Source organism: Sebastes fasciatus, chromosome 14, assembly GCF_043250625.1.
Source record: "Sebastes fasciatus isolate fSebFas1 chromosome 14, fSebFas1.pri, whole genome shotgun sequence".
Lineage (NCBI taxonomy): Eukaryota > Metazoa > Chordata > Actinopteri > Perciformes > Sebastidae > Sebastes > Sebastes fasciatus.
Genome location: NC_133808.1, coordinates 20,290,871 through 20,315,217, shown reverse-complemented (window position 1 = coordinate 20,315,217; position 24,347 = coordinate 20,290,871). Strand labels below are relative to the sequence as shown.

The following is a 24,347-nucleotide window of genomic DNA, read 5'->3' as shown; positions in this document are numbered from 1 at the left end:
GCTACTTTGATCCACAGCTCTCAGGCTGTCTGGCGTCAACGCTTGTATAATGAAGTGAACAATGCGACCTCCACTCCATCAGAGTTCATCACGATTCAACAACTTGTCCACCTACAGTGACACGGAGAAGCTGACTTGCCTTGGCCAGATTCCAAGATGAAGTGAGTGATGTTAATGAGGACGGAGACGTATGCCTGGGCTGAGCTGTTTGGAGGCAGGAAGCTCTGGATTGCATTCATCTCATCCAGGATCCTGAAGAAACAAAGCACATCAATAGTTCACATCTGAACATGTCTCATCAAAAGGTCATCATGTCTCATTGCATTTTATCAAAGGATTGCAGGACTGCATGCGCTCCATCTTTCTGTTTGTTTTCAATTATCAATCTGAACCAGCGGTTGTTAACTATTTGTATCCACTGAGGGACTATTTTTCTGACATGCAAGATGAATTCACTTCCATTAAAGGTGGAGTCTGGGATTCTGGAGAAATATTTTTGATATTTGAACTCAAGACCCAAACAAATATGCTGCTCCCGCCAGTGCTCCTTCAGAATATTAGCATGTGCCACATTTACTGTATTTACCGTACTATTTATAAGCTACTACTAAAATGTTGCATCAAAGGTACAGTATCTGGTGGTGTATAGTGACTTTACAGTGATGGTAGCATCAGTGGTGGAATGTAACCAAGTACATTTACTCAAGTACAATTTCGATTTACGTGTACTTTACTTGAGTATTTCAATTGTCTGTAACTTTATACTTCTACTCCACTACATCGCAGAGGAAAATATTGTACTTTTTACTCCACTATATTTATTTGACACTTTAGCTACTAGTTACTTTTTACATAAAAACATATATGCTTTTGTGATATGATGCAGTAATCTACTACTAATCTACCCAGTAGCATATAAAGTATCTAAATTGAAGAACTACAACATTAAATGTTTGTGTTAGTGATAGAGGTAGAATAATACAATATTTTATATGAATTTAACACTTTAAAAGGAGCTTTTCTGCCTCATAACTACATTTACTTTTGATACTTTAATTGCTTATAATACTTCAGTACTTTTACCTAAGTAACATTCTGAATTGAAGACTTTTATTTGCAATTGAGTATTTTTAACTGTGGTATTTGGACTTTTACTTAAGTAAAAGATCTGGGTACTTCTCCCATCACTGGGTAGCATATTTTAAACTATTTTGTCTGATTAATATTATGAATTCAATATTGTTTTTTTCTATGCCACATCTAATTTGTATCCACATTTGTTAACTTTGAAGCCTTTCTCTACTGCACAACATAAAATTACAGCAACGTGGTCATTTAGCCCAATGAAGTTTTAGGAAAAATAGCAGCATCACTCACAATTGATTCCAGACGTTTGGTCCACCGCCTGCGGAGATGCTCTGAAAATATGTGGTTGCTACTTTGAGAGCAGGAAGCAGGTATTCAGCGATTTCTGGTAGTGTCTGTTGGATGACGCTCTCAACCCTCTTGAGGATGAGGAGGGAGATGTTACGTGATGAGGCAAAACTTATGTCTGGATGGACGGCGAGTTTAACTGAGTCCTGCACAATTTCCAGGATGTTCTGCTGTACAGAGAGCGGCAGCGGGCCTGTGGCTGCAGTCACGACCTGCATAGCTTTTTGGACGGCTTCCAAGATAGCGGCTAAGAAGTGGTCACTCTGTGGGCCGCCTGGTTGCTCTGCCACCATTAGGGCTTCGCTCAGGGACTTGGTGATATTGCTAATGATGGAGAGGTAGGCCTGTTGATCGGCACTGAGAACATTAACCATCGTCCCCAGAAGGTGCTGGATGTCTGTCACAGGGGTGGAGACATTTATGGAGGGGTTTCCCCATTGTAGCAGGCTACTGAGGACAGGCAGGACATTGGGTTGTTTCATCCACATCTCTATTGTATCGAGGTAAAGCTTCACTTGGAGCTTAATGACATGCAGAGCGGTTGTGTTGCACAGCGGCGGAGATCCTGGGAAGTTATTCTGAGCCTCTACTTCAGAAATGATGAGATCGAATTGACGCCGAAGAATCTCAACCGTTGTCAGGCCAATTTGTCTCACCCCTGCACCATCTATTGGGTACTGGAGGCTGTTTATCAGGGACTCGACCTGCTTACTGATAAACAAAGAAAATTCGCTGTATGCCAGCTGTGATGTCACTTGCATTTGTGTGGAGTAGTAAAAGGGAGCGAGGAACTCTGAGGCCGAGCTTGTGCTCGTGATATTTTCCAGCCTTTTCAAGTACCATTCCACAATCTCCAGATATATTTTCTGAGCATACCCCGAGTTCATCAGCAAGCTGGTGTTCAAATTGTCAAATGGGTCCGTGTTGGCGACCAGTCGTATCAGACCCTCTACCACTCTGATTTCCTTCATGATCTCTGGAGTGTACATGTGGTTCAGCTGGAAGCTCATCTTGATATTGGCCAGGGTTCTGTTCAGGATGTGTGCGAGAGCCAAGTTAGGATTGGAGCTGAAGTCAACTTGGACGCCATCGCTGATAGTGTTATTGATGATTAACGGTATGAGGGAAAGGATGGCTGTCTCATTACGGAAAGCAGGTAGGTGTGTCAGGAAACTGCTGACACCGCTTATCAATCCCATAACACACTGGGTTGTCACCATCGGGTTATGCTGCGGTTCGAAACACTGGCGAGCATTGATAATCTGCATTATATTTCCAATCAGGTCGTTAATGTTGGCAGCTCCAGCTAGTGCGGCAATGTTGTTCAGCTCCCTGAGGGTTAGGTTTGACTGCTGCAGAGCATTCTGGACGTCCGACACAGTAATATTTGGTGTAGCCATGATCAATCTGATGAAGTGGAGAGTCTGTTTGAATGATTCCACATAGGAAGCATCATTAGAAGACAGGAGGAGTGGGAAGAACAAGGATGTGATCTCCTCATATTCCCGTCCCTCCAGAACCAGGTTGGTTGCAGCTAATGTGATGGTGACATTACCGTTGGCTGAGAGCATCAGCTCTGATATCTGATTCAGGAAAGTGAAGATTTCTGAGATTCCAGCCAAACAGTTTTGGCCTGCTGCACATTTAGCTATCTGATACTGCAGAGCTTTGAAATCCTGGAGAAAGCGAGCAGCTTCCTGTCGGACCTCAGGTGGTAGGAACGCTACAAGTTTCTGCGCGACAATGTTCTGGGCAGCATCTGGTCCAGCCTGAGTCAGGTTCTGAAGGCCCTCTTGGGTGAGAAGGTCGAGAAAGTCCTTGGAAAGCGAGTGGAGGTCTGTGACTTGTGCTGGGCTAAGCTGGCCTTGATGTTGGATTTTCTGCAGTCTATAAAGAGACTTCAGGAATTCTTGAAGCTGGCGTGTGTACTCAAGAATGATGTTAGTTGGGTCACCGTTTGGTGCATCCAACATCTTCTTTAGTAGCTCCATGGCACTGAGGATGGTTTCTACAAAGCCTGCTGAGGTCTGGTTGGTGAAAGGCTCGATGGCTTGTCTGAGACGGGCCACATAGTCAGGGTGGAAGTAGTCTGAGTAGGTAAGCTCAGTGTTTCCCATGATGTGGGAAAGAGACATGGTGAGGTTACCCTCCAAGGAGAGAAATAGCATTATCAACCGTTCCAGTTCAGGCATCGTTGGGTCTGTCTCATTGAAGGAAAATATGTGCTGGTTGAGCCGGCCAAGCTTCGAGGCAACATCGAGCAGTGCAGAGGCATTGAGGGGGCCGTCACTGAGGAGCAGAGGCAGCAGTGGTCTCAGACCTGTGGACTGTAACAGGTTACCGATGAGGGGAATTGTGACATTGCTTTGGTCAGGAAGCATGGTGATTGTGTTGATAAAGCCATCCAGGTTTTTCATCAGGTTTATCAGGTAGGCAGAGAGCGCATCGCCACCTTGGATTTCTTGTTTCAAATATGTTCCGACCAGATTTCTATAGACGTCACCATACGCATTCTGCAACAGATTCACGGTTCCTTTGAGACAACTACAGAGAAAAGAGAACAGTGGAAGACAACATGTCAGAATTTTCTAAATCGCTTTGAGTAATGTGGGTAAAACAGTCACAACAATAAATAATACTTCTTCTGGTGTTACAACTCTGTCTGTGCTATGTTGAATTCCTCGTTTGTGCAAAGAAGCAGCCTGTTTAATCATATTACATATCACTGACAAAAGCAATCAGTTCATGTTGATCATTTAATTAAAGGAGTAGTTTGACATTTTGGTAAATACACAAGTTTTTTATTTGTTAGATGAGAATTTGATATCACTCTCATATCTGTCTCAGTATCAAGCTGGAGCCAGCAGTTATTTAGCTTAGCTCAGCACAAACACTGGAAATATGGGGAAACAGCTAGCCTGGCTCGATCCACTACCTCGAAAACTCACTAATCCCATTTGTTTAATCTGTCAGAAGCTGAAGTGTAATAATGATAACTTGTGGTGTTATTGGGGATTATGTGCGGACCTATTTCTTGGCCAGGCTCAGTTACTTCCTTGAGTTTTGTCTTCACCGTCAGGTTGCCAGACAACCAAGAAACGGTCCCATACATTGCTTTAAAGCTGCTAGCTAGAAGATGCTAAGTTAAGGTGACCAGCTGCTGCCTATAGCTTCAAGTATAACAGATTAGGGCTGCAGCTAACGATTATTTTCATTGTCGATTGATCTGTTGATTATTTTCTCGATTAATAGATTAGTTGTTTGGTCTATAAAATGTCGGAAAATGGTGAAAAATGTCGATCAGTGTTTTCCAAAGCCCAAGATGACATCTTCTCCTCAAATGTCTTGTTTGTCCACAACTCAAAAGATATTCAATTTACTGTCATAGAGGAGTAAAGAAGCCAGAACATATTCACATTCAAGAAGCTGGAATCAGAAAATGTTGTCTTTTTTTTCTTAAGAAAATGACTCAAACTGATTAATCAATTATCAAAATAGTTGGCGATTAATTTAACAATTGAACACTAATGGATTAATCGTTGGAGCTCTATCAGATAAGAGAGTGGTATCGATCTTCTCATCATTATATATCATCATATCATCCTACATAGTTGTTTTAATGAGACAACATCCTATCAACAAAAGAAAGTCAATAACAGAACAGAAAATTCAGTTCCAGAGCATATACAGTAATACATGCATCGTCTCCATGTTCAAAAAGACATTATATAATTTATTAAAACTAACAAGTACAAGCACTTACTTCATCAGGACGTCTTGGCTTGGTGACATCAGAGCCTGAGTCATTGCTTGAACAAACTGGGGCCATTTCAAACCAGTATTGCAATGAATGGATAAGTAGTTGATGTCAATGGAACCTAAAGTGGGAGGTAAACGTATTAAATACATACATGAATTGGTTGTGTTTATTCTACTATGTTAAATAAATCATTACTTGGTTGTGGGTAAACTTGTTTTTGGCACTTTGTATATAAGTGTTGTATCACGCTGCACATGTTTCATTGAGCTTCACTGTAGCGACCCAGTGACATCCTCTATTGATTAATGTGCAAAGGGCCATATATAGGAAAAAAGCACCGATAAAACTCAATTTGCCATTTCTTGTTGTAGGTCATGATTTATATATAATAATATAAAAATATATAAATTCACAATTTATAATTTCAATAGATTTTTTTAGTTTACAGAGAAATTTCACAGACAAAAGGTTTCTTAAAAAAATAAAGAATAGAAAACCCTTTTGTGTGGGTGATGACAACGCTGACAAGCTAACAAGGGAAAACACTACTGCATGCTAATTAAATACACCATGGCACATGGAACAATATGTTTATTCATCTTTATATTTTGCTTCTTAATTGAATTATATTTTGATAATAATATAAAATTCTGAATCTGATGATTGAAAACTCTTTTAAGCTTCATTTGCACCCTGGAATCGCCTTGATGTATGCATTTGACAGCTAAGAAAAGAAGAAATTGTTCTCACAGTTTGCTGGCTGAGTTGTGACATCGGGCCTGTAGTTCAGAATCCAGTAAAGCATGTGGAAATAATCCTTTACCTCGGGCCACAGTTGACTCTTCTCAATGTTTTCTCCAACATTCACCATGAACAAGAAAACACTGCAAGCAAAGCAAAGCACAACACTTTTGAGACAGTGAAATGATATCTGACGGCATGAAATGAGACATTGTGCTCATTATCTAACACATATCTTTTTTTTCTTTCCACTTAATTAACTGAAGTGGGCCATTTGCACAGCTTTGTCTGACTTAAATCAAATGTCTTCACTGGAAAATAATGTTAGTGGGGCCTTAAATCTTTTAAGTTAAAGACATTATGTGAATTTTAAATTATACGACTGTTAATTACAAATTAGCAATATTTTAGGTCATATTTTCAATCATCTGTTCAAATCAAAAGCAGATACGGAGAGCACGGTAGCGCTCTGGAATGAAACCCTGCAGGTATATAATCAACACTTCCTCGAGACCTTTGTTGAAGAATCCCAGGAACATCTTGAGTGCTGTTGTCTACCATCCAGTTTATCCAGTATTCTCCAGACAACTGTGCAGCCAGTCTGTTCGAACGCATCCCGAACTGCATACTTTTATTGTACAGCTTGTGCCACTCAGAGAGAATCATGGGAAGTGTCAGGTTGTAGTTTCCTTGGCCTGTGAGGGCAATGTACAAGTCTTGTCCCTGTGGAAACAAAAAATGAAGAAAAAGAAATTTGTTACGACACAAAATACTCCCAAAACAATAAAGAAAAGTAAAGAGTGTCGCATAAAGTTGGAGGAAAACTCATTAACCATAACTCTTCAAATGTAGTTAAGTAATTGTTACCTTCTGAATCAATGGCAACCAGTCCATCAGTAGCGCTTCCTGTAGAGCAGAGCTGTTCTGACAGATAGCTGACCTCAACACCTCGATCTTTATGCTCTCTGTGTTTAAGAGCCACTCAAAGGGACCCAAGAGATCCTTGCATGTTAAAGACTGAGTTGACATAACCTAGTGAAACAGAGACAAAAAGCAGTAACTGATAAGTGTTTGCTACCTGAATTGTTTTCCATACTTTTATCAAAAACCTAAAACATATCATCCCCTGAAGTCAAGGTGTTACATATGACAGAGAGCTGTCGGCGGATCGTGATGAAATAAATTATGGCAGACAGGTGTTCAGTAAGTCATCTTAGACTTCTTGCACATAGTTTCATACTAAAGCTGTCTGAGCAATGCTTGGTTGCTCAACATGTCCTTGAAAAAATAACATGCAATTAAGCAAACTACAGTCTAAAGTCAAATTTTGTTGTTTTTCTGCAACCTGGGTCTTGTTTGTGCAGTTTTAGCCCTCTTTTCTTATTTAAGATAACAATTTAAATACTAATTTCATTGCTGAGAAATGTCGCTGTGGCATTGGTGATTATAAACTCTTTTTAGGGGTGCTCAATTACACCCAAATTTCATCTCAGCACCCCTAAAAAATAATTACAAAACCCTCTGAGACGGCTATCCCAGCCGACATTGCTGTCTTTAAGAGGCTGTAGCGGGCTCAGTCGTAAAGCTAGAGTGAATATATTGGTATCATATGAAACTAGAAAACCTAAGGAATACATTGGTATCCTGTCATGTTAGTTCGGGACGGAGGCTAAATAACGCTCCAAAGTTAGGCAAAATTTTGGTGTGGGAAAACTGGCATGGCAATTTTCAAAGGAGTCTATTGACCTCTGACCTCAAGACAAAAATACATTTCCACCATAACTTGATGCAGAAAAGGCAGAAATTGGCGCTTAAAAATTCCCCCCAATGTTGAAACGAAACTTACACCCTCGACTTTACACGTCACGTTATCATTAGCAGCTGAGCTGCTCTAAAGTTCTGATCCTAGAATCGCCCCTGCACTGCTGCAATACTGGCAGCTAGAACTTTACAGTCAGCGTTCAGTAGCGGTTAGACATCAGACAGACCTTTAACCAAGCCCGGTTTAACCCAATTACATAAGATCATCATTTTGAATAGATAATACACTTATTTGGAAGTGAAACTTAAGGCCAGTGTCTATGAATCACACTTTAAATATGAGTGGATACACAACTATGGGAAAGTACTACAGGTTGGAAACTGCCTCAACCTGTCTTCAAACCAGTCTGATTGCTTGTGTGGTTGCCAAAACGTGCACTCTGTCTTACTGACTCCACACATCTTAGCAATGACACCGGTGACTAAGCTGTTATAAACTACGATGCCTGAAACTATAAAAATAAGATCAAGGTTCTAAAATAAAAAAATTGTTTTTTTAAGAGATTAATAGCCAACGGCGTACAGTATGATCAGTTAAAATACTACGAGCATACCTTTGGTAGAATTCCCATCACACTGTCCAGGATACGACTAATACAAACGCTTGCTGCAGACTGGTTTGTCATCAACGATAGATACGTCATTTGGATTTGATTGGCATCTTTCAGGAAATTTTCCATCATTTCTGCAAACCAGGGAGAGTACAGGCAACAAATATACAACAATTAGATCAGTTGACTACAGTCAGTGATATGCTATAAAACAGAAGTACGTTTTAAACACAATTTCAAAAAGAAATCCACCTTTGGACACTGTTAAGTCACCCACTTATCACGCAATTTCTGTTGTGCAATACATCCCAGAGGGTTGTTGTTTTAATTAAGTGTTAGGAATTTTCCTTCTTGTGTGGGTGTATCCATTTCCTGCATGGTAACTCCTCTAGTCCTACTTTGGTTCAACATCTGTCCCCTGAGAAAGGGTGTCAACCTGTTCCATTCACCTCTGGGTTACACAGTACATCCAGGTAGAGAGAACAATAGTGACTCTGGATGCATGTGACAAAAAAACAGCAAGTCATACCACACTGAGCACAAAATGTCCTGGGAATATGTTAACTTTTAGATTTAGTCTCTCTGCTCTTTCATTGTTAAGGGCTGACACCAAAAGCTCATGTTTACTGCGCATATCTTAGTTCAGTTAAACCAGTAGGAATAGCAGAGCTCCTTTTAATGGTGTTGAAAATGTAATATATTTCACTGTGAGCAGGAGGTTTTGTAGTCTTACCTTCTACAGTATCCAGGCCCAGTGTTGCTGACTGCATGAACTGAAAGCCAGTTTTGAGGAAGGCATCGACAACCATATCCAGCTCCGGCACAGTTTGTATAATCTCCATCACCACTTTGCCGACCCCCAAAAACCTGCCAAAGCACAAGGCCAGACTCAGGAAAAAGTACAAACTGTTCACGTTACCGTGGACACTAGACTTTCTGAGGTCTCTGTTATTTAGCCCGATGTGAGCAATTTTACGGTAATTTTAAATTTAAAAAAATGTTTGGCTAACTTCAGAGGTGCAGAAAGCAGACAATGAGAAAGACACAGAGGTAAGAGGCAACACATGGTGGTTTCCACTTTGCTCTTTCTCAGTATAATGTATTAAACAAGAAAAGTTGAATGGGTTAGGACAAATTTACAACAAAGGATCGGTATAAAAATGGCTTTCAACAACCCGAAATCTATAAAATATATTTCCCAAATAATTAAAAAAGTAATTGATTCTTCCATGTACAATAGTATATAAATCTTTACTTTGATTAGGTGATGCAAAAGAATACTATAAGGAATTTTTGTATTTGTATTTTTAGTCAAATTTGCTGTTTCTGAACAAAAATAAAATCCTGCCTGTTAATAAATATTTCTTAAAAACTCCTTCTACTTGTCTGGATATTTGTGTGACATTGAGAAAGCCCATCCACTTACTTCAATCCAATTTGCTTTATAGTTTTTGAAGCATTAAAAAAAAATGGGTAGCCTCTGAGGGATTGGCTAAATGTCTTACTGGCAATGTACGGTACTGTACTTACAGCTCCTCCTCGATGTTTTGTGGTTGTGTTTCTACGCTACGCCGGTTCCTGGTGCCTCCCTGTCCTCCTGGGGAGGGACCTCCCATCAGGCTGTGCAGCAGTCCTTTGGCGAAGGACACATCATGTGGCGCAACACGCTCACTCCATACCAGGAGAATCTGGGAATAATATAGGTAGCATAACATTTTAGCTAGACAAGAAGTCAGTCTTTTTCTGCACTACTCCTGTTTCTCTCTGTCTGTCTCTAAACAATACATATTCATATTTTTATTGTAATTGTTTTATGTTTCTTGACTGTTAGTTTCTATCTTTAATTTTCTCTTACTATGTTTATGGTCATGCACCAAAATACCAAGGCAAATTCATAGTTTGTTAAAACGTACTTGGCAATAAACCTGATTCTGATTAGCAGCATTAGATTGCTAATTAATGTCCGGCTGGCGAGTACACCTCGTGATGACAGAGTTAGCTAACAGCTTCTGATTGGGAATTATCTCATCAAAACACGTGTACCATAGTGGCAGGGCTAATTGGATGACTTTGAGGCTTCTGTTCCCCAGGTGCAACCTGTGAGTCACAGTTGCTCGTTGCTACGGCCAACAGCTTTCTTGAGGCCGTAGACTCATTATTTGGTACTCTGTGAATCTAATTAGAAGTGAGGGTGGCACTTGAGAATGCAAATTAAGAGTAAAGACAGAAGAACACAGACAAGTAACACGAGAACAGTGAGAAGATAAATGCCATCAAAAGGCTGACTCATTTCTGATGTCGGCGTTTCTCTCTCTTCTTGATGATGATAACATTCAGATCATTCTAACCTACCTGCTTTGCCACCTTATCAGGGCTGATAAAGCCCAGAAGCGTGTTCACGGTGCCTGTACTGCACGCTGCTGTTAACCACAATGGGTTACTGCTGTTCTCACACAAGTGTGAAAGCACCATGTCTCTGTCAAACGTCAGGCCGATAGCCTAGACAGAGAGAGGAAGAGAATTACAGTAAATATAATCAGAAATACGTTATTGATCCCCAGGGGGAAAATGGGACATTACAGCTGCTCTTGTATATAAAGAAATATAAGAAAAATAGAAATAAAGGAGTATGTAACATGAAAATGATGTACATAATGCTACAATATATAACACAATATACAGTATGTAGATAAATATAAATAAATAATAAAAAAAAGAAATATGTGCATCAAACACATTCAATATATAACCACAGTGTAAATACAAAACGCTGAGAAGTGGGATCAATAAAGTGTGTTAAATATAAATGCAAGAATAGTATAAATAACAAACAGTAGAAAAAGAGCGTTGCATTAAAATGAATAGTTTTGGGAAATACACAAATAGAATATGTGTGCTCTTGCAGATAACACTCTCATATTGGTCCTTTAAATATGAAGCTACAGCAAGGAGATGGTTGGCTTAGCTTAGCATTAAGACTGGAAACAGGGGTAAGCAGCTAACTTAGCCTGGCTCTGTGCAAAGGTACAAAAAAGATGGGCAGGAGGGGTTTGTTAAACAGAGCCAGGCTAGCTGTTTCCCTTTGATTCCAGTCTTTACACCAAGCATGAGAGTGGTATCGCTCTTCTCCTATAACTCTCGGCAAGAAAGGGAATAAGAGCAAATTCCAAAATGTTGATCTATTCTAATATTCTTAACTCATAACTGTGAGTTCAACTTGACTTTCCTGTTTCAAATGTGGTTTCTTGGTCAACACGTACCTTGTCCAGGGGTATTTTGACCTCTTGTAGAACACGTTTCACCATCTCACTTAGTGAGTCATTCTGCAACGTGACAACATCTCCGAGGGTGATAGACACACCTGAGCAGAATCAAGTCACGAGGTTAGACGTTACACCGTAATTGCGTATCCGCACAAAACTTGACTGACAACATTCCTCTGGTGTTATCATAGCAAAGGTGAATTGCGTTTGCATTGTGGCTTCCCTAAAACAACAAGACTTCCTTCCTTCATTGTGATACGGCTTTTTAAGAAATCTCACTGTGACATAATGATATATCAAGTAGCCAGTGGTTTATATACCTGCATATTTATAAAACAAAATAAACCTAATATACATATATTAAAGCCATTTAATTAAAAAAACACCCTCATAATTTGTGGCTGACGTGGTATGTTCAGTACAGCTGGTGGTAAGTTACCTCTGCCAGGCCATTTTTGGGCGTAGCGGATCATGTTGATACCTCCAGCAAGGAATGGATGCACCGTGGAAAGTGAGGCACCGACTTCAGGGAAATTGTTCTGGATGACATTCATAGCACTGGAGAGACAAACAATATTTAGCGTTCAAAACAAGACAGAACCTGCAGCAATCACTTGACAGAGCGAATGATTAGACAAACACACACTCTGCTGTTCTAAACCCTAAATAAAGTCTCAGATATTGTGCGAAGCAAACAAGGCTGGACCGAGTGTTTGAAAGCCAATACCAACAGAGTATTTCTAAATAGAAGTCACTAAGGTTCAATTGTATTGTACCACATCTCAGTATTTCTAAACTGGTTTCTATTTATGCCAAAACAGCCAGTAATGTTCGTGTTTCACAAATATAAATGGTATGATATGAAGCTTAAACTTTTGTCTTGCAGTTCTTTAAAGTCAGGTGGTTCACCTCACATATTCACTTGAAATTCTTCATTAGGAAAATCAAGAATTCATTCCAGAAATTGTGAACTAATAAAATATGAAGCAAAAACAAAATTTATAAACTGTTTAAAGGAGCCATGCTAACTGGGAACTTCACCATAACACTGATAGACAAAGTGCTGTGGCCTTTATTAAATATTCAGTATGACGCAGCACAGGGCTGGGTAATATCATGATATATATCGTCGAAACGATATAAAAATGTCTATCATATATACTGTATATTTCCTATATAATTTCTATCGCAATATAGGCTAGGCCTATATCTATTTATTTTTTCTTTATAATTTCACTTAAAACTGTTATGTTCATTTTGCACTCAAGTTCTTAACATGAGAAAATAATTTTAAGTATTTAATTCACACAGGAGTTTACAAAAATAGGTTTTAAAATGTGGTTATTTCATATAGACTATTTATTTATTGAATTACCAGAAAACATGCTATATTGTGATGTATATCATTATTGAGATATGAAATGTCCTATATTGTGATAGAAGATTTTGGCCATATCTCCCAGCCCTACCACATAACAGCATACTTCATCCATTCCAGTCATATATTTTTTTAAACTTACTAAATAAATAAACACCTTCATACAGCTGCCCTTCATTCATTTTGAATCGCTCCAACATTGAAAGTACATTACCCCTGTACGTTGGTGAGAAGAACCTCTGCACTGGCCAGCACTTGGTCAAAAGAACCGGAGGAGAGGAGCTGAGGAATAGCTAGAAGGCTTTCCCACAGTGAGGTGTGATTTTGCAGCTTATCGAACACCATCACCGCGGCCGCGGCCACCGTCATCGTCTCATTTGGTTTTGTCACCATCAGCTCCGTCAGTAACTGTCAACCAGAGGTCATTTCAGAGTCAACAAAACTAACTTATATACTTTTTTTTCACATAAAACAGAATTATAAGACACTGTCCTGAAAACAACAAGCTGACACATGCATGCAGACGAACACACACCTGGTTGAGTGTGTTGAGCGAGACTTCAAACACAGTGTTGTTGGACCTGCAGAAAGTGACCACAGCGTAGGAGAGCGGGTTGTGTGACGTTGTGTTCATCGTGGAAAGCGTCATGGTGCAGATGGCTCTCTTCAGCATGTTCATTGACTCCAGCAGTTTGTTCAAGGACTCCTGGATTCACATGATTACAGTTAAATGAAGGTATTCATTCAAAAGGTAAATTCATACAATATTATTAGATTAAAAGAACACAAATATTGATTGTACCTTCAAATCACATTGTTTACGGTAACACTTCATAAAAACCATCATTAATGAATGGTAAATTGATAGCTAATTAAATAATTGTTAATAGTTATTTTACTGTTAAGAAACAATTAAATCATAATTAATAATGTAAATAATAAATTCTATATTGTTTCATAGCTGATAAGAGATGATTACATTAATTCTGATTACATTAAAAATATTTATTGACAGTTTATTGCTGAACACATTATAACATTTTATATACTATATTAAATATTTGTTAATGATTACCAAATCATTTTAAACCTTTAAGAAATTGTTTTTAAAACATCTATAAATATTACATAGATAGATGGACCAGAAAACAATTGACAAGGTATTAACTAATTATCTACTGTAAATAATGTGTATAGATGCTTTACAAAGTAATTATTAACCATTAACATAACACAACCATTAAATGTTAAAAAATATCTATCTATGTAATGTTTATAGCTGTTTTACAAATGATTTCTCAATGTTTACAAATCATTTGGTAATCATTAACAAATTCTTAATATAATATACAAAATAGTATGTGTGCAACAATAAACTGTTTAAATAATGTAAATTATAGCATTGCTAATAATTAGTAAACATTATTAATTATTGTTTGTTAACAGTAAAATACAATAAATTATATTCAATAAAATATGAATTTACCATTTATTAATGACGATTATTATAAAGTGTTACCAATGCAATCTACCATATACAATAGTGATGCCATTATTCACTTTGTAAATAGTATATATGGCAAATTATTAGTTTAAAATACTGCTTTTATTTTATTTTATCACTTATCGCTGTTGGTGTTGTCATTTCAGAATGCTTTAATGAGTGGCTTGAATACTGGAGGGATTACATTTAATTAAACTGTACTACTTTCAGAATCTTCATTGGCTACTGCTACTATAACCCGTTCTCCATTCTGCTCGAACATAATGTCCTACTGCAGAGGAAATAGAACAAAGAGAAATAGGTATTTCAAATAAACCCTTTAGGCATTCCTATAAGCCCGTTTTTGTCAGAGAATAAGGCCTCATCTTGTTAACAATGACCTTTACAGAAGAGACCAAACAAGTTTTTAATACTGTGATTAACTTGATTCAGTAAACACGCTGTTCTTTATTCTCAGCTGTTATGTTGCTCCCATTATATTAATACCAACCTGATCTCCCAGAAGAGTGGTATTCATGGGGTTCATGTGAGAGACATTATTAGACCCTTGTTGATGAAATGGACCTTTAACACAAGAACACACTGTTAAAAACGTAGTGCCTGATATCAGTCACCTTATAATGCAAACATGAGAAGGGGAGGAAACAAAGTCCATTTTTTTAGGAACAATTTCAGAAAAGTGTGGTTTTTAAAGTAATAGTTCAACATTTTAGAAAATATGTTTATTTGCGTTCTCGCAGAATTAGAAGCAGTGGAGGAATGTAACTAAGTACATTTACTTTGAAATTGGGTATTTCCATTTAATGCTACTTTCTACTTCTACTCTACTGCATTTTAGAGAGAAAAGTTGTGTTTTTACTCCACTTTATTTATTTTTAACAGCTTTAGTTACTTTACAAATGAAGATTTAATATAAAAAACATATGAAGAACTTTTAAAATATAATAAGAATTTTTTAAAATATTAAACTACTCAGAAGTGTACACAATTTGAGCTTAAACTACAAATCGATTAATCAATTAGTTGATTAGTCATTTATCATTCTCATGCAAAAATACCTGAAACATTTCATAGTTTCAGCTTCTCAGATATGCGGATTTGCTGCTTTTCCTTTTAATAATGCCAATAATTATAATGTATTAGTAATAATGTCGATGTTTGGTACAGTGTGGTATTAGTACTTTTACTGAAGTAAAGGATCTGAATACTTCCTCCACCACTGAATAGAAGTAAATATTATAACCCCTCTCGTATCTGCCCGTTAAATATGGAGTTAACAGGAAACAGTTAGCTTAGCTTAGCACAAAGACTGGTGGTAGAGGGAAACAGCTAGCTTCACTTTGTTTCCAAGGTAGAATAAATAAATAAAATCAAGTGGCTAACCAAAGGCTAACTGTTTCTAGTCTTTATGCTAAGTTATTTGTCTCTCGGCTCCAGCTTCATATTGAACAGATAGATATCGATCTTCTCATCTAACTCTCAGCAAGAAAGTGAATAAGTGTATTTCCAAAAATGTCAAACTATTCCTTTAAAAAGTTCAATAAGATTTGCGTTTGTTTCATAACATTTAGGCTAATCTTCTAGAAATGTATATATTCTTCCCAAAGCACAGAGTGTGGCTAGTCTATCTACCTAAATAGGTCTCAGCTACAAAATATCATCAGACGATTGTCTGTGCCATAAAGTGAAAACATGAAAATGTGATTTTGTCATTGTACATAGAAAGAAGGGTCTGTGATTGAGAATAACATACCCAAAATGCTGCTCAAGGCCTCAATCAGTGCATCAGAATCCTTTCTGTAGTTCTTGGAGACATTAAAGTTCAAATCTGCCGGTTGAAGCAGCAGGTTTAACCTGTCACACAGAGTCAAAGAGGAAATTAAAAGATGCCCAGTCAAATGAATGTGATTTAAAAATAGAAGTCTGTTTTCAAGGGTATTTTCCATAGAGTGTAACTGAGCTGTACAGCAAAACACAATTCATCAGTAGGTTGAGGGTGACACAAACAGGTTTTCTACCAGCCACCTTCATTCCTGAGTTTGGAATTTATATTTCCGTGACAGCGCAACAGCTTGGATAACAAAAGTAGAGAAAGCATTTCTAAGCCATTTCAACAAACGGAACTAGTTAACGCAATGTATACAGGTTTAAAAAAAAAAATAAAGGTGCCCATTGTTCCCTTTATTATCATTTTTTGGAGATTATGCAACTTGTGTTGACAGATTTGTTTTAAAAGAAATAAGATATCAGTCGTCTACTTCAGCTTTTTGACTTCTCATCCTCCACAGAGCGTTGTCTGTTGTTGGTACATTTCCATGATCACACTCACTAATCATCTCGTGATGCTGCCAAGCTGGGACGTGTCCCTCCTTTGTGACTCAATGTACACTAATCATAGGACACCAATAGAGCCACTAAAGACATTCAGTATGTTTAACACGTGGACGTTTTATGCAGCAGTATAGATGCAGTGATACTGACAACTTCAATACATTTTTAGTGTTTCTGCAGTATAGGTCAGATAATAGATCATATACAATATGTACTGCTGAATGGAGGTACCTTGTACCCCCTCTGTTAGTTGACTTTAATGCTGCCGGGTCCACCGAAAGTGATTTGTTGTTACAGTTGCTGTCTGTGTTGCACATGAGGGTCTGCAGGAAAGGGAAGAAGCCTGCGCTTGGCAGGTTTCTGGGTCCCACAAAACCTGGAGGAGACAAGATGACAAAGTTGGTTTGACCGTTGATTTGGCAAACAAAATTCTAAAACTACTTGAGTCAATGTCATATCATTAACTATATGCAGGGAGTAGACACATCATAAATACTGTATACTCTTCAGCAACAATGTTACGGAGAGCTTGAAAAGGAAACCCATGCATCAGAAATACACTGAAAGGTTGCATTCTGTTGTGGATGGTTTAACTTTTTGAGTGCTGTATTTTGGCTCAAAATGCTTTTAATGAATTGGCCCAATTTGTTATTCATTTCTGTTTGACAAGTTGTTGCCTTGTAGGGATAACTCTGACCACAAGATCAGGAGCCTGAGCTCATTTCCATTTGTCTGTATCGCTGCCAATGAATGAAAACAACCTCAGCTATTGCTTAAATTCAGGCCAAAGAAAAAGAAATTTGAAGATCAAGTGTCAGTCGAGCCGCTGCGACTAGACTGGACTGCATGGTTCAGTACCGCTCTGGTATTCATTATTATTATTATCTCATAATGCAATGTGACACAACACATTGCACTGAAAGAGAATAATAGCCTAGCAAACAGCGTTTGACTAAGCTTAGCAATGGCATTCATGGAAGACATTATGAAACCTGAAATTAGGTTTCATAATGTTGAAACGGCATATAAACTAACTGAAGAATTGAATTACATTAGACCTCAAGGTTAACACCTCCACTCACACAGATATTAATGAACAGTTTACATATCTAGAGAGAAAACAGTAGGGCTGGGTCTATACTATCATGATACTTGATTTACAGTAGTATTGCGATTCGATATTACGATTTATTGTGATTTTTGTTAACCTTTTTAACACTGGACCATGGGAAAAAGTTTAATCAAACACTTCTAGGGACTTTTACTTTGGAAAATAGCTAAATTAAAACAGTAAAAATGTTTGATTTTCAGCATGTATGTAGTCAGAGACGTCTGTTTGTCATTAGTTCATCATTAGCTTTCACTTTACATGCCTCCAAATACAACCAGGCCCATCTTATAGTTATCGTACATTTCTGTAATAATCACAAGGAACGTCTTAATAGCACAAACTAGTTCTGTGTGTTCGTAATTTGCAACATTATCTGTTTCAAGGCTACTGCTGGTCATTCAGTCCTGTTTTGGGTGCGGTCCAACACAAAACCAACAACCTGAATTAACAGCACTTTACAGGAGAGGAGAGGTCCTATTGTTCAGATATAGTACACTGGGGTTATTAAGTTACATGTGAATCCTGCATCCACAGATTCTTGTCTATCAAAAAAGACCGACCAGACAAAAGTGGGAGGGTTAACTGGTTACAGTTAATGCCAGAACTAAGTAAGATGGTCGTTATTATGTTGTCAATTTTAATGATGCTGTATATAATGTAAAAAATATACACACATACTGACAGGTGCATTGGAGGATATAGTTCTCTTAAAATGATGCTGATGCTATTATCAAATAGGTAGGTGAAAGGCGTGTGGTATGTTTATCCAAACCAACGGGTTGCAATTTCTGTCCCTCCCTTTACAACCAACCTCATCTGCCATCGTAGATGGCGACACAAAGGTAGAAATACGTATATAACACGCCCTGCTTAAGCGCCTTAACCCGCATTTATTGCAGATGAATAAATGTGCTCTCAGTCAACTTTGTCTAAAAAATATAAAGGGAATACAAACACTGTGTCAACAGTGCGGGGATGGGCCCAGATCTGAAGGACTTCTCATGTTTCGGTTGAACTTTCCGCTCGTTTACTTTGATTGCGAAACTGCAATGTCCGAGTGTTTAGCTGCCATCCTTTGAGATGCCAAACAAACACCCTGCAGGGCCATGACAAGTCAATATTGTGTTCAACTTTCCCTTTGGTTTGCCAGTTTCAGATTAGTTAGTCTAAGATACCGTCAGATTAATTTAATGGCAGATGGCAGCCAAAAGATATTTACTGTAATACTCATTGTAGATATAGATATAAAGATATAATACTTCGGTAGTGCCAGGGCAGCTTAGAGGCTAACAAGGATTTCCAGTCGTTATTGAAAGCTTTATTCTGTTTGCTCGCAGTTTATTTTGCTTTTACAGTGTCATCTTGTTTGCGATTGATTATGTAACAGAAAGACTTTGTGATAAAGGGCTATTGAAACACACGTCACTAACAAAACATGAACCTAGATCAAAGCACTGGTTTTCTTTGCAGTTTTACACTTACATGTTTCTTTTATTACTGGAGGAAACTGTTTGCGGGTCACAGCGATGATCATGAAGATGATCACAGGCCAGATGATCAGAGTCAGGGACCATAGCTATAACACAAGATATCATAAAACAGTATTAATCAGATTGTGAAGAGTTCATTTCCAAAATGATATTGAATATATATACTGTACATTTTGAGTGATCCATGATTCAATATTCTTTAAAGATGGTCTGTAAAGGTGTTGTTATTTATGTGATTTATTACCCACAATCCTTCTTAAAGACGACATATCAGGCTCATTTCCGGGGTCATACTTGTATTTTGGGTTTCTACTAGAACGTGTTTACATGCTTTAATGTTCAAATGTTCAATGTTCTGAATATACCTGTATTCATCCTCTGTCTGAAATGCTCCATTTTAGCGCCCACGCTCTTTAAGACCCCCTCCTGAGAAAGCCCAGTCTGCTCTGGTTGGCTTGCGAGAAAAATACGGTGCACCTTTGCAAAGGTAGTTCTCATATCTCTTCCTAACATACCGCAACCGAGCAAACTCTGACGAATGGAGCACGAAAAACTGTCCAGAAATACTATGAGCGATGTCACTGTCTTTTACATAGAGAGCGCGATATTGATTAACTGTCAGTTACTGTCAGCGGCGATTTTGACATATGATATATTCTAATGAACCTGACATAAGAAGGGGAGACAAATCTGAATGGCTTGTTGAATCACATGTTTTCTGATCCAGGCAGCCCAGAAAAAAAGGGATCTCTATAAACAGATTCCTCATTCACAGAAACTGTAGGCAACAGGACAAGATTTGGGCTTCGGAAGCGTTTTGGTTTTAGTATTGACCAATCACGTTGAAGCAGGCTTTGGTTGAATGCAGGCAAACATTCCGTGTGGAGAGCAAAAGAGGCAGAACGCATTGGCTGAAATGCAATCTGGGAACCCACCGGCTATCGTCTGATGAAGATTTAACTTTTTATTGGCTTAAAATTAGCTTGTAAACCGGCTACTTGTGAAACGAACACATTGTCTCTCAACTCCAGTCGTGCATCTCAAGTTGCTAATCCTACTGTAAACAATAAGCTGCGCACGCAAAAGGAAGTCTTGGTCCAGATATGAGTTTTTCTTGATATGTCCCCTTTAAAGATCTGTGTGTTTATATGAAAATAAAGTTATACTCACTGGCTGCCTGACGACTGCCAGCCCATTCTTCCAGAGAAGAAGTTTCAGCTGCCTTAAGAAGGCCATCAGTGGAGGCTAAAAGTAAAACATAATATATGAGAATGATCCGTCCATCCAACCATTAGAATAGCCTCATGTATACCTGCTGTGTATCAGCATGGTTCCATTATATAAAGTATGCATATAGTTGAGATTTAAAGGTTTTTTCTTTAAGCCACCATGGCCAAGAAGTCCTTAAAATGCTCAAAGGAATGAAAATGTGAGCATTTCCATGACAACGGGTAACTCTATCTGCTGAGGAAGCAGCTGAGTGGGCCTTGGTGGAAGGAGTACTCAGATATTTTACTTAAGTAAAAGTAGCAATACCACAATGTAGAAATACTCAAGTAAAAATCCTGCATTCAAAATCTTAGAAGTATAAAAGTATCAGCATCAAAATATTCTTAAAGTAATAAAAGTACTCATTATGCAGAATGGCCTATTTCAGAGTAATGTATTTTATATTACTGGATTATAATTATTGATGAATTCATGTGTTCATCACTTTAATGCTTATTTTAACAAATGTATATACTTCCAAGTAACTCAACCTATAACAATACACCATAATTCATTTGTTGATTATTGTGTATTACTATTCTGAATCTTCAAAGGAACTAATAAAGTTGTCAGATAAATGTAGTGAAGTCAAAAGTACAATATTTCCCTCTGAGATATAATGGAGTAGAAGTATAAAAGAGCATAAAATATAAATACTCAAGTGAAGTACCACAAAATTATACTTAAGTACAGTACTTGAGTAAATGTACTACATTCCAGCACTGCCTTGTGGTAAGATTAGCTTAAGTTGTCAACTGTAGCCTATGTATATAGGGTACTTATAGGGCACAGGGTAGGGTATATAGGGGTTTTGGGTTTTTTCCGCAACATTCTGACACTTCAGATATAAAAGATAAAGACCTACTGTTATAATATATACAGATATAACAGATAAAAGTCTACTGGTAATATATAATATATACAGATATAACAGATAAAAGTCTACTGGTAATATATAATATATACAGATATAACAGATAAAGATCTACTGTTATAATATAATATATACAGATATAACAGATAAATGTCTACTGGTAATATATAATATTTATAACAGATAAATGTCTACTGTTAATATATAATATATACAGATATAACAGATAAATGTCTACCGTTAATTTATAATATATATAATAGATAAATGTCTACTGTTAATATATAATATATACAGATATAACAGATAAATGTCTACTGTTGTTATATAAGATATAAAAGATAAAGACCTACTGTTAATATATAATATATATAGATATACCAGATAAATGTCTACCATTAATATATAATATATATAACAGATAAATGTCTACTATTAATATATAATATATACAGATATAACAGATAAATGTCTACTGTTAATATGTAATATATAACAGATACAGATTTACTGTTATAATAGGCTACATACAAATATAACAGATAAATGTCTACTGTTAATATATAAGATATAACAGATACATATCTACTGTTATAATAGGCTATATACAAATATAACAGCTAAATGACTACTGTTAATATATAAGATATACAGATATAACATATAAAGGTCTACAGATAGAATAACAGAAAAAGAACAGATGAATTTATTCATTTTTTATCAAACTATTTACTAACACTAATTGTAGTTAACTAAATATGACAGCTCATCACAAAAACACATGCATAAAGTGACGTCTGAATGACAGAAAAATGACTTTTTGATGAAATAATAAGAAGTAATGACGTCCCAGTAAAACCATGGGACCTACCTGGTTGCGTCTGTCCAATGAAGTGTTTGTTATCTGACTGTAGCGCGCAGACTGACGAAGGACATTCTAGCTGGCCCCTAGCAAAGGTATGCTCTTTCCATTAGCCGGTTATAAATGAAGTAAAACTGTAAATTCACGCTCAAAAAAAGAAAAGCAAAATGAAGCCGCAGTAACTTGTAAAGGATAAATGTAACACCACTCTGTTCACCTGTCTGTTCCTTCCTTGTCTGGCACTAATAAGAGCAGCCCCACCTGTGTGTGGGTGACAAGGTAAATCTGTGAGGAAGGGCGTGTACAACCTGCCTGCCCACAACAAAGGAGAGGCGCCGAGACTTCTAGGAACAAGTTACACAAAAAATCCGTGATTACCAAAATCTTTGACCGCAAAGGAGCAACATGAGGTCGATACTCCTGATGGCTGTGTTCAGAAAATGTGATCTCACTGTACCTGTACTATAAATGATGCAAATATGTGACAGAAAACACACAAAACTGAATTGTTTAAAAAAAAAAGATTAATGTTTTAAAGGGACTTTAAGTTTGTGAGAATCGGAAATGCTTGTTAACAGCGACACCTGTGAAATCAACGAAAGTCAGCGTCGGGCTCGCGCTTGCTCCATAGACATGAACGAGCATCGCTCAAAACAGTGAGGCGACACACCTCAGCTAAAACCACAATATCACTCTATATTTCACCTGCTTGGCAGTAATGTTAGCTGACCAGACAAAGGTCTCTCCTTGAATCACTGCTGATCCTAGTGTTGGCTCGGAGGCTGAAGCAGGAAGAGAAACGTTATCGTCTCCGACCGCGGTGCGAGGGAGACACCAGCACCCGGTAGGAGACGATAACGTTTCTCGCTGCGGAGCCCCGTCATTTCACAGGACACTGGAAACCTCTGTTGGTCTGGAGGAGCTGCAGCATTTATTTCTGCACAAACGTCCACTGTACGTTCACTAGATATTCTCAGAGCTACAAAGTCTTCTGCAGTGTGTAGAGTGCGCGCATGCACGTGAGGTAGAGCTAACTGAGTGAAGGCAGGCAGGCAGAGGAGCAGAGTACAGCAGAGACTCCGGCCTTGGAGACCAAAGCTACGGTCTCCCCCGCGTCCTCTGACAGCGGCCAACACTGTTTTGCAAGATGGGCTTCACTAGATAGAACTTTGCGGTTTTGGTGCTTCTGTGTAGTTTGTTTTGGAGTCTTGTCTGAACAGCGTAGCCACACGCGAGCACGCATGGGACACCGACCCGCAGCAATTTATACGTGTAAGAAGTTACAAACAGTCCCTTTAATTTAAAGATATATTCACAAGTTAAACTCACATATCACCCAATAACCTAATATTTGCAGGTGGAATTTCATTTCATTCTCACTGTGCAATATCATTTTCCACTTGTTGCAATTTTGTTAATAGTCTGTTTATTGTCAATACTGTATAAACTGCTCCTATTTTTATACTTCCTTCTATTTAAATGGTTCATATTTTGTGACACTTTGTTTAGCTCTTTTTTTACTGTGTTAGCATCTTGTTTTTTGCACTATCCCCTTTGCTGCTGTACACTGCAAATTCCCCCACTGCGGGACTAATAAAGGAATATCTTATCTTATCTTATCTTATATGCCTACATCCGGAATGAAAGCTTCGGATAGGGACAAGACTTAGACTGGGATGCAATTTGGGTTAATGTTATCATAGCTTAAATTTTTTTTTGTCATAGAGCATATCTAACAGAGAATTAGATATCAAGTGGGAGTGGTACCTGAAATGTTGTATGGGAATGTCCAGGAGTTTTTGATTTTTGGGGGAAGGTTATTGGTACCCTTGCAGAACTAAAAAGGGTACAACTACCAGTGGACCCTGCTGTACATCTTTTAAATGATGATTCCCGCCTTTCCCTTACGGACAAAACATGCAAAATCTGGCTGGTAGGCCTGTGATTTTGTCTGTAAT

At 37.9% G+C, this 24,347-nt stretch overlaps 1 protein-coding gene across 1 annotated transcript; it reads right to left on the bottom strand.

Annotated features, from left to right (window-relative positions):
• Positions 1-70: 70 nt before the first annotated feature.
• LOC141782037 (uncharacterized) lies at positions 71-19,897 on the bottom strand. Its single transcript, XM_074658048.1, has 19 exons — positions 19,862-19,897; positions 19,377-19,470; positions 17,015-17,159; positions 16,206-16,306; positions 14,943-15,016; positions 13,484-13,654; positions 13,163-13,356; positions 12,010-12,128; positions 11,568-11,668; positions 10,660-10,806; positions 9,838-9,995; positions 9,041-9,174; positions 8,311-8,441; positions 6,803-6,967; positions 6,450-6,658; positions 5,945-6,078; positions 5,198-5,312; positions 1,378-3,978; positions 71-252 (listed from the first exon to the last, which is right to left on the bottom strand). Exons 1-19 carry the CDS (start codon positions 19,895-19,897, stop codon positions 96-98), a joined length of 4,986 nt encoding a protein of 1,661 aa, XP_074514149.1. The 3' UTR covers positions 71-95.
• Between the last annotated feature and the right edge of the window lie 4,450 nt (positions 19,898-24,347).

What these genes read in the sequence shown, in the direction of transcription:
- LOC141782037 (XM_074658048.1), bottom strand. Translation starts at nt 19,897, where the DNA reads ATGTTAGGAAGAGATATGAGAACTACCTTTGCAAAG. An exon ending in CCAAAAATGGCCTGGCAGAG is followed by an intron (nt 11,669 to 12,009) that starts GTAACTTACCAC and finishes GATTCTGCTCAG; the next exon opens with GTGTGTCTATCACCCTCGGA. An exon ending in CAAAACATCGAGGAGGAGCT is followed by an intron (nt 9,175 to 9,837) that starts GTAAGTACAGTA and finishes GTGCTTTGGCAG; the next exon opens with GTTTTTGGGGGTCGGCAAAG.